Raw genomic sequence first — 16606 nt, 5'->3', positions numbered from 1 at the left:
TTAGTATATGTCGGACCCGCGTGTCGCCACTGTCAGTGATTGCAGACCGAGCGCCGCCACACCGCAGGTCTAGAGAGACGTCCTAGCACTCGCCCAGTTGTACAGCGGACTTTGCTAGCGATGCTACACTGACAAATACGCTCTCATTTGCCGAGACGATAGTTAGCATAGCCTTCAGCTACGTCAATTGCTACGACCAAGCAAGGCGCCATTACCAGTTAATATTGAGATCATAAAACCTGTACAGTCAAGAGCGATGTACACCAATTATGGATTAAAGTTAAGTATTCCAGCAACTACGTTCTTTTCTTACTAGACTCAACTACTTTACATTGTTCCAGACCTCACGCCAGCCTGCGTGAGCTTAAAAGCGTGCATTTCGTCCTCCTCTAGCAACACGGTGTTGGCTCTTCTGCCAACACACCATGTTGCATCTTCTAAGTGTCCTGCCAATGAAACGCAACCTTTGGCTCGCCTTCCCCACAGTATTATCTATGCGGTCTTTCGAACTGAAGTTGTTCGTAATTTTAACACCCAGGTACTTAGTTGAATTGACAGCCTTGAGAATTGTACTATTTATCGAGTAATCGAATTCCAACGGATTTCTTTTGGAACTCATGTGGATCACCTCACACTTTTCGTTATTTAGCGTCAACTGCCACCTGCCACACCATACAGCAATCTTTTCTAAATCGCTTTGCAACTGATACTGGTCTTCGGATGACCTTACTAGACGGTAAATTACAGCATCATCTGCGAACAACCTAAGAGAACTGCTCAGATTGTCACCCAGGTCATTTATATAGATCAGGAACAGCAGAGGTCCCAGGACGCTTCCCTGGGGAACACCTATTACTACGAACTGCGACCTTCCTGATAGGAAATCACGAATCCAGTCGCACAACTGAGACGATACCCCATAGGCCCGCAGCTTGATTAGAAGTCGCTTGTGAGGAACGGTGTCAAGAGCTTTCCGGAAATGTTGTAATGAATCAGAATAACAACATATTTTTAACGTAGGGAAGTAGCCTCGTGCGGGGTTTTGAAAGAAGCGGTGCTTTAGTAGTGTTGCGCGGTGTACGTTGGCATCTATCGCGGGATGCGAGTCGTTGCAGTCGGCGCGCGTGACTCACTCTGCTGCGGCGGCGCTGCGCGCCCTCCGCCAAGGCGGCCGTGGCTGCCAGGGCTCCCCGCGCCGCCGCCCTTGGGCCCCGACCCGGGCAGCGGGCAGCGGGCAGCGGCTGCCGCCAAGCAGGAAGACCCGCCGGCGCCGGGAATAGCGGCCGGCCGCTGCTATTCCGGGCGCGGCGCGCGCGCGAATAGCCCGGGTTCACACCCCGCGCCGGGCAGCCGGCCAGCGCCGCACGCTATAAACTCCCGGAATAGCGCGGCGCGGGGCCGCGGTTCAAGTCCCCGGCAGGCCGCACCGATATAGATCGGCCGCAGTGGCTATTCGCGGCTCGCGCGCGCCGCTTCGCTTCGAAAATGTCACCGCCAAATGTCTGGTAATGTTGGCACCATTCAGTGGAGCCGACGCTGCCAAATCGAGGACCGAGTGCACCAACCTCCATTAAAAGTTAACCGCAATGTTAAAAAATGTATCGGCTCGACCGCTTGTTTATAGTGTAAAACACTAAGACTGACGCGTTTCGGAAGTCAAGCTTCCATCATCAGAATAATAAAAAGTAAAAGAACCTGTTAAAACTCGCTAAAATGGAACATGCACCAGACACAATAAAATTCATAATAAAATGAAAACATCGTGACTACTTCCCTTGTTGCAGCCGTGTCTTCCAAGGTGCCTCTCCACATAGTCGTCAAAATATAAAAAACTCTCGTAGGGTCATCCGAAAACCAGTATCAGTTGCAAAGCGATTTAGAAAAGATTGCTGTATGGTGTGTCAGGTGGCAGTTGACGCTAAATAAAGAAAAGTATGAGGTGATCCACGTGAGTTCCAAAAGAAATGCGTTGGAATTCGATTACTCGATAAATAGTACAATTCTCAAGGCTGTCAATTCAACTAAGTACCTGTGTGTTAAAATTACGAACAACTTCAGTTGGAAAGACCACATAGATAATATTGTGGGGAAGGCGAGCCAAAGGTTGCATTTCATTGGCAGGAGACTTAGAAGATGCAACAAGTCCACTAAGGAGACAGCTTACACTACACTCGTTCGTCCTCTGTTAGAATATTGCTGCGTGGTGTGGGATCCTTACCAGGTGGGATTGACGGAGGACATCGAAAGGGTGCAAAAAAGGGCAGCTCGTTTTGTATTATCACGTAATAGGGGAGAGAGTGTGGCAGATATGATACGCGAGTTGGGATGGAAGTCATTAAAGCAAAGACGCTTTTCGTCGCGGCGAGATCTATTTACGAAATTTCAGTCACCAACTTTCTCTTCCGAATGCGAAAATATTTTGTTGAGCCCAACCTACATAGGTAGGAATGATCATCAAAATAAAATAAGAGAAATCAGAGCTCGAACAGAAAGGTTTCCGTGTTCGTTTTTCCCGCGACCTGTTCGGGAGTGGATTGGTAGAGAGATAGTATGATTGTGGTTCGATGAACCCTCTGCCAAGCACTTAAATGTGAATTGCAGAGTAGTCATGTAGATGTAGATGTAGGTATCGCCTATGGTGTTCAACATCTAATCACATGGCTCTCGCTCTCCTCTATCGCCGTAAACCGCCCGTGCGTCTTCGTTGATGCCACACACCACGTAGCCAAACACGACACTGATACGCGAGTGAGCTCACGCGCAGGTAAACAAGGAAGTCACAGACATGTCTATACTAACAGATAACGTATACATCTTCAAAGGACCTCATCAAATGAGGATATCCTGCTAGTTGCTAATAATGAAGTTTAATTTTATTATTAATTTTATTGTGCCTGGTGCATGTTCCATTTTAGCGAGTTTTAACAGGTTCTTTTACTTTTTATTATTCTGATGATGGATACTTGACTTCCGAAACGCGTCAATCTTAGTGTTTTACACTACAAACAAGTGGTTGAGTCGATACATTTTTTAACATTGACATTCACAACCACGACCTCTCATCCAGTATGGATAAAATAGGAGTTAACCGCGTTGGAATCACCGTACGACCCTGTTCAGCGCCAAATTCTAGTGTATCGATCTCTTGACACTGTCCAGAAACTGCGCGGCCACACCAGAGTCGACACGGCCAATCGACGCTACAGACATGAGCGAGGAATCGCAGCGCCCTCACACTGACGAAGAGAGGATCCCAGTGATGTAATGGACTTTCTGCAACCAGCTGTATGGTTTTGTAGGTTAGTATTACTTAAACATCGACAGTTGCCACATCCGATATTGTCGATAATAACTTTATAATCCATCGACGTGTCGATTAACTATCGATCGTTCTGGGCAAGTATTTCAAATGAAAAACAGCTTTCTAAGAATTTTTATTGCTTAAAATACAATAATATGATTCAAATGGCTCTGAGCACTATGGCACTTAACATCTGATGTCATCAGTCCCCTAGGACTTAGAACTACTTAAACCTAACTAACCTAAGGACATCACATACTTCCATGCCCGAAGCGGGATTCGAACCTGCGACCGTAGCGGTCGCGCGGTTCCAGACTGAAGCCCCTAGAACCGCTCGGCCACACCGGCCGGCTATGCAATAATACAAAATATGCAAATTTAGTTTTATAAAAAAATAAGGCATTTAACTTCTCGTCTTGTAGTCTGTTGTTTTCATTTATTTATTTATTTACACGTCAAGTTCCGTAGGACCAAATTGAGGCGCAAAGCTCCAAGGTCATGGAACGTGTCACTACGTGAAATTACAACATATAATAACAGATAAAAATAAAATCTCTATGAACCCGAAAAATTCAAGCCATAACTTTAAGTAAAAGCAATCAACACAACAACAAGAATCAGCTTAATTTTGCAACGGAGTTGCTCGACAGAACAGAAGGAGTGACCCATGAGTGAACTCTTTAGTTTCGATTTGAAAGCGCCTGCCTTACTGCCAAGATTATTGAATTGAAGTGGTACCTTATTGAAGATGGATGCAGCAATATAATGCGCAGCTTTCTGCACGAGAGTAAGGAACTGCAATACAAAGGTAGATTGCATTTCTGCCGAGTATTAACTGAATGAAAGCTGCAAATTCTTGGGAATAAGCTGATATCGTTAACAAGGAACGACAGTAAAGAATATGTATATTGAGAGGCCAATGTCAAAATACCCAGACTCGTGAACAGGGGTCAACAAGAGGTTTGCCAACTGACATCAGTTATTGCCGGAAATAACCTTTTGGAATGGGAAGAGTTACGCAAAAATATAATACCATATGATATAAGTGAATGAAAATAAGCGAAGTAGACTAATTTTCGTGTCGAACGATCACTCACTTCAGATATCGTTGGAATAGTAAAAATGGCGCACTAAGTTTATCAAAAAGATCCTGAACGTGGGCTTTCCAAGACGGTTTACTATCTCTCTGAACATCAATAAATTTGAACTGTCCAGTGTCACTAATCATATGCTCATTATTTGAAATTAAAACGTCAGGTTTTGTTGAACTGTGTGTTATGAACTGTAAAAACTGAGTCTTACTGTGATTTTGCGTTAGTTTATTTCCTACAAGCCATGAACTTATGTCATGAACTGTACTATTTGAAACCGAGCCAATGTTGCACACAACATCTTTTACTTCCAAGCTAGTGTCATCAGCAAACAGAAATATTTTAGACTTATCCGTAATACTAGAGGGCATATCATTTATATAAATAAGGAACAGGAGTGGCCCCAACACTGATCCCTGGGACACCCCCCCCCCCCCCAATTCCCCATGCCTCACTCAGAGCCCACATCACAGCCATTCTCAACACTGAATAATGACCTTTTACTGTCGGTTGCTATTCTAACTGGTGAACAAACAGTGCGCTGCTCCTCGTATTCCATAATGGTCCAACTTCTGGAGCAATATTTTTTGAGCAACACAATCACACGCCCTGTCGCTCGAAACCTTTTGTTTAACCCATCTAGTACCTCACAGAGAAAAGATAGTATAGCATTTTCAGTTGTTAAATGATTTCTAAAGCCGAATTGTATATCTGATTGCAAATTGTGTGGTATAAAATGATCAATTATCCTTACATTCACAGCCTTTTCAATAACTTTAGCAAACACTGATGGCATAGAAATAGGTCTAAAATTGTCTACATTATCCCTTTCTCCCTTTTTATAAAGCGGCTTTACTACTGAGTACTTTGATCGTTCAGGAAATTGACCATTCTTAAAGGAAAAACTACAGACGTGGCTAAATACAGGGGTAACATGTGCAGCACGGTACTTTAATATTCTGCTGGGCACTCCATCATTACCACGAGAGTCCTTAGTCTTCAGTAATTTAATTATTGGCTCAATCTCCCCCTTGTCTGTATCACAGAGGAGTATTTCAGACATTACAACATTAAAAGATACACGTAAGGTGTGTAAATTCTTTCCTTTCGTCTGTTGTGTTTTAAGTAATTATTTACACTGCCATGGAGAAAACACTCACTGCAGGAATTGAAGTCACTGGACACCACGAAAATTTATTGGCCATTTCGCGCAACATAGTATTAGATTTTGCACAGTATTCTAATACACAAGTATGCTTGTCTATTACAGGTATTTCAAAATATTGATGTAAGCCAATTATGGAATTACTGACTGGTGTAACGAACATCGACATTACGCTGTTGCTGGTTGGGCAAAAGAAGTAGATCATACGATTTCAAACTGTTTTTAGACGTATCAGTAAACGCATTGCCTGAGCTGATGGATGCTTCTGTTTGAGGTGTTATCTATGTAGTTGATGCGATGATAGCTGCATACTCTTTCAGAAGTACTTGTGCAGCGTTCTCTGCCTCTTTAAATCTACTGAAACAAGTTTGTTAAACCTAGGAACTAATAATGTCACAAGCATATCAACAATCAATGTGTTAAATGGTTTCACTCTTTCATTGACTGATTTAGTCAAACAATACTGTTTAATCGAGGAATCCAGAACACTTTATTTTAAAATGCATTATACAGTACAATCGGAAACACTTGACAAATCTTTAATATGTCATTTTTTCCTTTACTAACTTCGGTGTGTTACAACAGCCTTATTTGTATTTGTATTTCTTCCTACAAGTAAGCAAGATCATTCATTTGAAGATGAAAATCAGTATAATGCACATTCACGAATCCATGTTATTTGCGTGTGTAGGTACGAGATGCGCACGACCGTGGGTTGTCATCACTGGAAGGCAGACAAGAAAATTCCCTCTTTTATGACCCCTCCCCCACAGCGACCAATCTGTTAACAACATAGTTTATAAACAACTTAGCCGGCCGGAGTGGCCGTGCGGTTCTAGGCGCTACAGTCTGGAGCTGAGCGACCGCTACGGTCGCAGGTTCGAATCCTGCCTCGAGCATGGATGTTAGTTAGGTTTAATTAGTTCTAAGTTCTAGGCGACTAATGACCTCAGAAGTTAAGTCGCATAGTGCTCAGAGCCATTTGAACCATTTTATAAACAACTTAGACTGGCTAAGCCGCCATCATATTTGTTGTTGATTAAATACCCCCATACAATCTACTTACCCTCTGCACTCCAAACGCCATGGAGGTAATAGGAACCTACAATTTTTCAGGTGCCACTTCAAAAAGAATTATATTATAAACTATAGGACTATCGATAGTTAAACCAGAATACCAATAGGTCTATAGTGCAGTTAATATCGATTAATCGATAGTTTATCGACGTTTAAGTAATACTAGTGTAGGTTAAGAACCCAGGTAACAAAACCTAAAGCCATTCCACCTGGTGGGCTGTCGTTTACGAGTAAAAGCCGAAAAACAATTTAGCTTGTTCCGCTAGAGTATTAAATTAGTTTTTCGACTGCCACACTAGCGTAATGGGTAGCATAACAGACTGGAACACTGATGGTAGCGGCGTCGAATCCCGTATTGTTCCTATGATTTTCCATGCGTTAAAGTTTCATTTTTCTTCTGTTATTTGCTTCTAATGTAATGTTTTTAAATTTTCTAATTCTTTGCTAAGTAATTTGAACGATTGTATTAACTTCCTGGTTTCTTATCATTTCTCCATTTGGGCTCAGAATTGTTTGTGGATTTGCAGTTACCAATCACAAATCAGTTCTTTTTTGTTTATTTTTTTTGCGTTTTCCTTTTGCATTTGTTTTGTGAGTGTGCGGCATTTAAAATGTTCGACAGCGCCAACTCATCAACCAGCAAATATCATGACGAAAGAATGGAGGAATTTGATGAAGAAACCATATGAATGTAGAAAGACAGCTTTTATAGTTCGTCCATTATGCGAGAGCAACTTGTGTTTTAAATGTTTGTGAGATTATTACCCCCCCAAAAATCTCGCAAAGAAAAACAAATTTTTGTGACTGTTGGACAATCAAGTATACTAATAACTATTTCGATTTTTTAGTCCTTCTATTTTTAAGTGGTTAAATATTACAATATATAAATAAAAAGCATTGAAACCATTGGACAAAGTTTAAAATGGAAAAAGAATGACAGGAGGAAAATATGATAAAAAAATTAGACACTTAAAATAATGGTTAAAATGACTTGACAAAGGATTCGAAATTTTAAAACCATTACATTTGAAGCTAATAACTGAAGAAAAATAAAATTTAAAAATAAATTTGTAGGAACGTGAGCTCGTCACATTCAACGTTCCAGTTTGTTACGCTATCCAGCACGCTACGGCGGCAGTCGATAGTTTGATGTTAATGTAACACAGCAGCGGTGCAGGGTAAACTGTTTTTGGGTGTTTGATCGTAAACGAGGGCCCAACAGGGTGAATGGCTTCAGTGTGTTTTACCTTGGTTCTTAGCCTGCAAAACCATATATGTGGCTGCAAAAAGTCGATTGCACCTCTGCGGACCTCCTCTTGTGAGGTCAGTATAATATCGAGCGTGGAAGAGCTCAGCCCAGATCGAGACATCAGCTACAGCAGTCAACGTCGTCATGAATTGAGGTGAAGCTAAAAATGGTTGAAATGGCTCCGAGCACTATGGGACTTAACTTCTGAAGTCATCAGTCCCCTAGACTTAGAACTACTTAAACCTAACTAACCTAAGAACATCACACACATCCATGCCCGAGGCAGGATTCGAACCTGCGACCGTAGCGGTCGCGCGGTTTCAGACTGAAGCGCCTAGTACCGCTCGGCCACAGCGGCCGGCATGAAAACACAGCTGACTCCATCATGGGACCACCACTAGCTTGCACAGTGCCTTGTAGACAATTTGGGTCGATGGCTTTGTGGGGTCTGCACCAAACTCGAACCCTACCATCAGATTTTACTAACTGTAATAGAGACTCATCTGACCAGGCCACTGTTTGCCAATCGCCTGGGTCACGAGCCAGCTGTAAGCGGTGTGCTGTTAACGAAGACACTCGCGTCGGTTGTCTGTTGGCATAGCCCATTAACGCCAAATTTCGCCGCACTGGCCCAACAGACACGCTCGTCATACGCCCAACATTGATTTCTCCGGTTATTTCATGCAGTGCTGCTTGTCTATTAGCATTGACAACTCTACGGAAAAGCCGCTGCTCTCTGTCGTTAAGTGAAGGCGATCGGCAACTGTGTTGTTCCTGTCGAGAGGTAGTGCCTGAAACTTGGAATTCTCGGCACACATTTGACGCTATGAATCTCAGACTCTTGAGCTCCCTAACGATTTCTGAAAAGGAATGTCCCATGCGTCTAGCTACTACTATGATTCCGCATAAAAGTCTGCTAATTGCCGTCGTGGGGCCATAGTCACTTCAGAAGCCTTTTCACATGATACACCTGAGTCCAACGGTTCAAAATGGCTCTGAGCACTATGGGACTTAACATCTGAAGTCATCAGCCCCCTAGACTTAGAACTACTTAATCCTAACTAAGCTAAGGACATCACACACATCCATACCCGAGGCAGGATTCGAACCTGCGACCGTAGCGGTCGCGCTGTCCAGACTGAAGCGCCCAGAACCGCTCGGCCACACCGGCCGGCCTAGTAATTGCAATGAATCCTGATGCAATTGGGAATTCCTATTTGATGTTCTGAATAGATGTTTGCCTATTACACATTACGACCCTCTTCAACTGTCGGCGGTCTCTGTCAGTCAACAGACGATCTCGGGCTGTGCGCTTTCGTTGTACACGTGTCCCTCCACGTTTCCACACCACTGTCATATAGGAAACAGTGGTCCTAGGGATGTTTAGCAGTGTGGAAATGTCGCATACAGACGTATGACAAAAGTGACGCCGGTCGGTTGGCCGAGCGGTTCTAGGCGCTTCAGTCTGGAACCGCGAGACCGCTGCGGTCGCAGGTTCGAATCCTGCCTCGGGCATGGCTGTGTATTATGTCCTTGGGTTAGTTAGGTTTAAGTAGTTCTAAGTTCTAGGGGACTGATGACCTCAGATGTTAAGTCCCCTAGGGGTCAGATCCATTTGTACCATTTTTCAACAAAAGTGACACCCAATCACCTGACCACGTTCGAAACGCCCCATACTGCTCTCTCACTATGTCTAATGACTACTGAGGTCGCTTATATGAAGTACCTGGCAGTAGGTGGCAGCACAATGCAACTAATATGAAGAACGTATTTCTTGGAGCTGTCCAAATACTTTTTATCACATAATATAGATACAAATTGTATTTATATTACATGTGGCCAGTACTTTGCAACCTCCAAAGCGATTGTAGTGGCTTGCAGAAGAACGTTCTTCGTGCCGGATGTGGGGTACAAAGGGAACTGAGGTGTTTGGCTTGTGGTTTGTCCTTGTCCACAATCACAGGACGTGTCCTCTGTTGAGAAGCCCCATCTCCTCAGGTTGTCTCTGGATCGTGCAAATCCTGGTCGTAATCTGTTTAAAGATTTTCACACTATCCAGCTTTCATTGTGTCCAGATGGCTGTTCTTCAGGTTCTGGCACCCATCCGCGCAGGTGAGGCGTCGACTTCTTCCGTAACTCCACCCTTGCCATCTCTGGTGAAACGGTGAGCTTCTCGGATGTCCTCAGGAAGCTCTTTCGCGAGCTCAGCCGTTGCTGTGGTGGATTATGTCCGAGCAGTGGATGGGCACTGTTCTGTTCCACTTTCAGTCTCTCCTTATCGGCAGCCACTGTGCGTGGTGGCGCTGTTCCAGGTAGTAGAGCTTATCGGTTGGGGTAGGTCGTAAGCAACCTGTGATCCCCCTGCAGGTTTCGTTGAGAGCAGTGTCTACTTGTCTGGCATGAGATGACCTGTACCAGACTGGGGATGCATATTCGGCAGGAGAAAAGCACAGTGCCACTGCAGAAGAGCGAATAGTTTGTGGATGTGAGCCCCACTGTGTCCCCGCTAGTTTGCAAATTAGATTGTTTCGAGTGAAGATTTTAATGTTCTTGCAGTGGGATTTGAATGTCAGAGTTCTACCGAGATTGACTCCTAAGTATTGAGGGGCGTGATGATGCTGCAACTGGATGCCTGATCGCCGGCCGCTGTGGACGAGCGGTTCTAGGCGCTTCAGTCCGGAACCGCGCTGCTGCTACGGTCGCAGGTTCGAATCCTGCCTTGGGCATGGATGTATGTGCTGTCCTTAGGTTAGTTAGGTTTAAGTAGTTCTAAGTTCTAGGGGACTGATGACCTCAGATGTTAAGTCCCATAGTGCTTAGAGCCATCTGAACCATTTTACCAGTTTCCTTGGCTCTGTAGTCTACCTACTTCTCCATCTACGCTCTTAAGCCAGTGTACAGTTTATGGCGGAGGGTGCTTCATACCAGGTGTAGTGATTTTCCGTCCTGTATCTTTCACCTACTGAACAAAGGAAGAATGAGTTTATACAGGTCAAAAGTATCCAAACACGTGTTAGTGAGCATTAATATGGAATGTGACCCTCTTCGCCTTTATGACTGAGCTCTGCTGGGGACAGTTTCAATGAGGCGACGGAATCTCTGTGGATGAAAGGCGGCACCATTCAACTCAAGAGCCGAGTCCAGGGAAGGTAGTCATGTTGGACGCTGGAGTCTGGGGCGAAGTCGACGTCCTGACTCGTCCCAAACGTTCAGGACGGGACTCCGGGCAGGTTAGTGCATTTCAGGAATGTTACTGTCCACAAACCGTTGCCTTGCAGGTGTTGCTTTACGACACAGTGTATTGACGAGCTCATACCAACAATCGTCGCCTCTGAACTGTTCCTCTGCTGTACACAGTAGTCAGTGCTGTAAATCGTATTCATATCCTTCCACATCTAGCGTTTCCTTAAGCCCAATAAGAGGGATTCGCACCATCTCATCAGTATGATGAAGAAGGTATTGGGTTTCACGAGACCATGCAACGCTCTGCCACTACGCCACCGTCCAGTGCCGATGGTTAACTGCCCATTTTAGTCCCAGTTGCCGATGTCGCGATGTTAACATTGGCACATGCGTGGGTCATCGGCTGCAGTGGTTCATATTTAGAAGTGTTGGGTGCACTGTGCGTTCAGACTGTCTGATGTTAGTTCCACCACAGTCTGCCGCCTGTCCAGTTCTGTCAGTCTTCCCAGACCACCACACCCGACTTCTATAATCAGAAATGGCTGCCCAACCCCATGACGTCTGGACGTAGTTTGACCTTCGTTTCGCCACGTGCTGAAGTCACTCCCCACAACACTCTTCCAATGCCCAACAAGTCGTGCAATTTGCAAAATGCTAGTGCCTCGCTTCCGGACCATCACAATCTGGTTCAAAGATTGCTCTCAGCACTATGGGACTTAACTTCCGAGGTCATCAGTCCCCTAGAACTTAGAACTACTTAAACCTAACTAACTGAAGGACATCACACACATCCATGCCCGAGGCAGAACTCGAACCTGCGACCATAGCGGTTGCGCGGTTCCAGACTGTAGCGCCTAGAACCACACGGCCACACCGGCTGACTCACAATCTGGCATCGGTCAAATACAGATAGATCGCGCAACTTCCCCATTCTACACACGGACAGCACGCTCACTGATACTACACGCAAAGTGCGTGTGTCTGACTAACAGTCACTCTTCGTCAGGTGACGCTGCTATCGCCTATCGATAGTAGGCTGGTGGTCATAATGTTCTGGTTGATCTACGTAAGAGATAAATTAATCAGCAGCAATATAGTGTCTGACGTTATCCAAACTGTCTGGCAATGCTTGAATAGTTTTTTGACTTCACACTTGTAGACAATGTGTTGATAGCACTTTGTTCTTTACAAGCTATGCTACGTAAGATACAGTACAGCTGTGCGGTTCAGCATAACCTCGAGGTGTGCGGTCCCGCGAATTCAATCAGTGACTGTACGTGAAAAACATGTGACATTAGGGTCACGTTGGTCGTTAATCCTTGTATTGGTAACTTCAGTATGTCGTTTCGAAGTTACACCGTCAATTTTGAGATAAGGACGTTGCGTTGACAGAATTTCCTGATGATGTCCCAGCTCTAGCAGAGCCCTAAGAACGTGTTCATTGTTCCAGCGCTGCCCAGGCGTGTCCTAGCTGCCGCCATGTCACCTTCCAGCTGCCAAACGTGAGTACCACTCTTCTTTCATTGCATACACCAGTAAAACTCCACAGCCCATTCTGCTGCTTTCGTTCCTCCTAATAGCCGCGAGGCGCATTTTCTACAAAGTTTCGGCAGATACGAGGGTTGTCCAGAAAGTAAGTTCCGATCGGCCGTGAAATGGGCACCACAGTGAAAACCCGATGAAGCTTTGAACAGATGTGTTTCGCAGTGTCTCTAGTATAACTGTAGATTGCATCAAGACGCCCTTTCCAGTTGTGAGCGCCCTGTGAGCGAGTAAAGGTGCCTACAACAACTGTGCCTCCCGCCGAGTAGGAGGGCCCGCTGAGAGGCTTCGCCTTAATGGATGCAGCCCGCCTGACACAACTGCCACGCACTTCCTTCTTCGTGGCAGTTCTCAGCCGCACTCTGCAGGGGCAGTGAACACGCTCCTGCAGCCTTTTCGATGGGAAGTGTTGGATCACCCACAGCACAGCCCTAATTGGCTAACTCTTGCAAATAAAATGTTTCTGATTTTCACTGTGGTTTCCATTTAGCGACCGATTGGAGCTAACCGTAGGATTAGGATTTACAGTTTCTATTTTGCAATGTGTAGCGGGAGTCAACCCAAACAAATACTGCTCGTCACATCTTTTATGCGACGCCCAGCATCGCCGTCCTCTAAATTCCTCGCAGAAGAATTACTTATTGCTGATCATTCTGCGAGGAATTTAGAGGATACCATAATTCTGCACAAAGAGGTAAAACGGTGGAGATTAGATTTATGGAGGGCACTTGAAATTTTGAAACACTTTGCGAAAAAAACGGAAATATTTTGAAGTAGACATTTCCTTCAAGGTTTCAAGCCGCTACTTCTGGCCGCGTAGCCAAATTTACCGCTCGCGTGATGTTTGTTTTCATCAAGATTCTGTTTCCATTTATGAAGTCTACTTTTAGTTTTGTAATTTCATGCGTAGCTACTGCCTCTCTCTTTTTATATTTAAGATTTAATACATGCCATTGGTACCCGTCTTCCCCTCCCCCGCCCCCACACCCTTTTTCACCGTATTTAAATCTGCTTATATCCTTTTTAAGTATCTTGTTCTTTCACATTATGTACGTACTGCTCAGATCGGTTTTACACATTTTTGTTTTTATTGACTATTCTAACATTTCACTATGTATATGCTTTACTTTCCTCAGATTTTAATTGATTACATAGTCTTATTCATCATTCGCTCCTACTTTCCCTATTTGTTATTTCGCATATCCCTTCCTACCGCCCTATAGTTACCAACATTTTTTATCAAAATAGGGAGACTTCGACCGACAAAATAATAGCCCTATGCAGTTTTTATTAAATCTTAAAACAATTTATTTTGACAACCAACCAAAAAAATTTGGTAATAACAATTACAAACCGAAGGTTTACATATTTTTTGTACTTAAAACTACATTTGCTTACATTTTTGGCACCCTGAAGTTTGCCATCATTCTCTACAAATTTATCAAATGCTTCACATGGGTAACCGAAATTAATACTCATGTGTTACTCAGCTTTCATTAAATCTACTTCACAACGGATCCTATCATCAAACCATGTACTGTTTATCAAAGAAAAATTCTTTCTGTTTGAGCGTTAGATGCCAGTATATGAAACGAAATTCAAGAATCTTGTTTATGTATGGGGCTTTAACGCCTTTGACCTCTGTCTCAATCAACACAGATACCCACTTTTTCACTGTGGTACAGTCAATGGAAATTTTTGTGCTTATTATATTTTTCAAAATAAAAATTAATGGCGTCGGTTGTGTTCGTTTATGTCCAGCTGATCATGAGTAAGCATGTTCTGAAAACCATTAAAATTAAAAAAAAATCCTTAAGGACATTGGGAGCAAGGACTGAATTGTACCGTTGTTAGAAATGTTTACATTTTTTACAATGCAAGAGTGAAAGGTATCGTAGAATTAAACAAGATTATTTTGAATGCTCTTCTGACTGACAGGATCTAATTCAAAGTGCTTGAGCGCTTCAGGAAACATTTTCCCATTCTTGTAACTTGTAACTCGATGCATCCGAAGTCACAGAGAAAAAGATAATACATTTCTCTGGATCATTAAGCACATCTGTGAAATCACTTCCACTTCGTGTTGCTAACAGATTTTTTGCAATAGTCTGTTTTCTCGTCCTATAAAAATGCATTTATTTGTCCACACCAGAATGGACAATTATGCTCTTTGAAAGTTTATTTGCACAGTCCACCCTAGTACAACTAAGGTCGTGTTTCCCCGAATGATACACCACCACTAACTCAGCTACTGGAGGTTTGTCGGATTCACCACTTGTGGGACTATCGCTTCGGCACTGAGAACAGATGGATGTCTTAGAAGATATATTAATTACACCAACTCTGCTGTTGTGCCCTTCAGTTCTGACCGTGCTGCTGACAGCGTATTTTACCACCTTATGCTATGCTGATCTCAGGCTTGTCACCCTTTACCGGATTAACCCATAAATGAATTTCTTACCACTTGGGAAGATACTCAAATGATGCGGGCTATAAATTGAAACTAACAGCGTATGCAGAAGAACATGGAGCCAGAGCAACTGAGCAGTACTTCGGCCCTCCGCCAACAGAAAAAACCATTCGTGATTGGCGAGCTACTAAAGAAAAACTGTAAAAAATAGGAAGACTAAATGTGCAAATAGAGGACTGAATGCAAAATGGCCAAAACTAGAAGATGACGTATTGTGATGGATTCAAGAAAACCGTCGAAATGGGACTGGAATTAACGCAAAAATTATTCAAATACACTCATAAGTTAGCGCTACAATGGAACTTAACAGACATTAAGGGTGAAGTTGGTTGGTGTTACAGGTTTGTGAACCGTCGTGGATTTAGCAATGCGAACCAAAACCAAAATATCTCCGTAAATGCTACAAGAATATGAAGAGAAAATATGATCTTTCCATCACTTTATTATTCAACATTGAAAGAAAACCAGTGCAGAGCAAAGCCAAATAGCAAACATGGACGAAACTCCTCCGACGCTTGATGTGCCGAGTAACAGAACTGTTGGCATGAAAGATGCTAAAACTGTAACTATAAAAACAAGTCGACATGAAAAAAATGCACTACGCTGTTGTCCTTTCATGTTGTGGTGACGGTATTAAACTTAATCCAATGATTATTCTCAAGCGCAAAACAATGCCAAAACCTTCTGAAATGATGCCAGGCGTTGTTGTTCACGTACATGAGAGGGGTTGGATGGATGGGGTTGTTATGAAATTATGAATTAGCAGCGTGTGGGAGAGAAGGAAAGGTGCTTTACTGAAGAAGAGTTCTCTTCTTGTGCTAGATCAGTATAGATGTCATTTGAAAAATTCTGTTAAAGAGGAACTGAGACAGGGAAATAAAGAGCTAGCTGTTATTTCGGGAGGACTTACTTCACAGTTGAGACCTCGATGAATAAACTTTTAAACTATGTATGAGAAAGGAATAAGAAGAAGAAGAAGAAGAAGAAGAAAGTCCAGATGACGATTTTCAAGGATTTTAAGGATCAATTCTGTTTTATTAACTAAGAATTTTTTAGCATGGCTCTGCAATCTAATAATAAAAATGTTAAGTATCTTATTTTCTTAAAAACCTGCTTAAAATTAAGGTGCGTCTTATAGTCCATAAAATACATTACTTTTTCTTGGCATGTTCCCATATTTATTTACAATTCTTGGTATGTTCCCATATTTATTTACAAGTTCTTCTTGTACTGCTTGATGCATGCGTATGCATAAATTAGCACTGTTTACCTGATCCAGCTTGCTCTTTACTTGCCATATGTCTTTAATGCGTCTCTCTTTCCCTCACCCTACCCCCCCTCCCCCTTTTAAGTTAGCTGTTAGCCTTGTTTGCGCCATATAAATGTCTGCTAGAGCCAATGTGTTTCATTTAAAAAGTTTTACGGCAAAGTCCTACAGTAGTGGGCTACTACCGTCAATTATCTGTTTGAAGTGTTGGTTGCTTCGTTGATTGTGGGAGTGGATCAGACAGTGAGATCATCAGTCCCT

At 43.3% G+C, this 16606-nt stretch overlaps 1 protein-coding gene across 1 annotated transcript in view; it reads left to right on the top strand.

Moving 5' to 3' along the window:
* The first annotated feature begins 1099 nt into the window (after positions 1-1099).
* The window catches only part of LOC126106283 (atherin-like), a 68565-nt gene continuing 53058 nt past the window's right edge, over positions 1100-16606 (top strand). The window contains exon 1 of the mRNA XM_049912504.1: positions 1100-1420. Coding sequence (XP_049768461.1) covers positions 1100-1420 — 321 coding nt within the window. The remainder of the gene's footprint in view (positions 1421-16606) is intronic.

Source organism: Schistocerca cancellata, chromosome 10 (assembly GCF_023864275.1).
Source record: "Schistocerca cancellata isolate TAMUIC-IGC-003103 chromosome 10, iqSchCanc2.1, whole genome shotgun sequence".
NCBI classification, from domain to species: Eukaryota; Metazoa; Arthropoda; class Insecta; order Orthoptera; family Acrididae; genus Schistocerca; species Schistocerca cancellata.
This window is presented reverse-complemented; position numbering and strand designations above follow the sequence as displayed.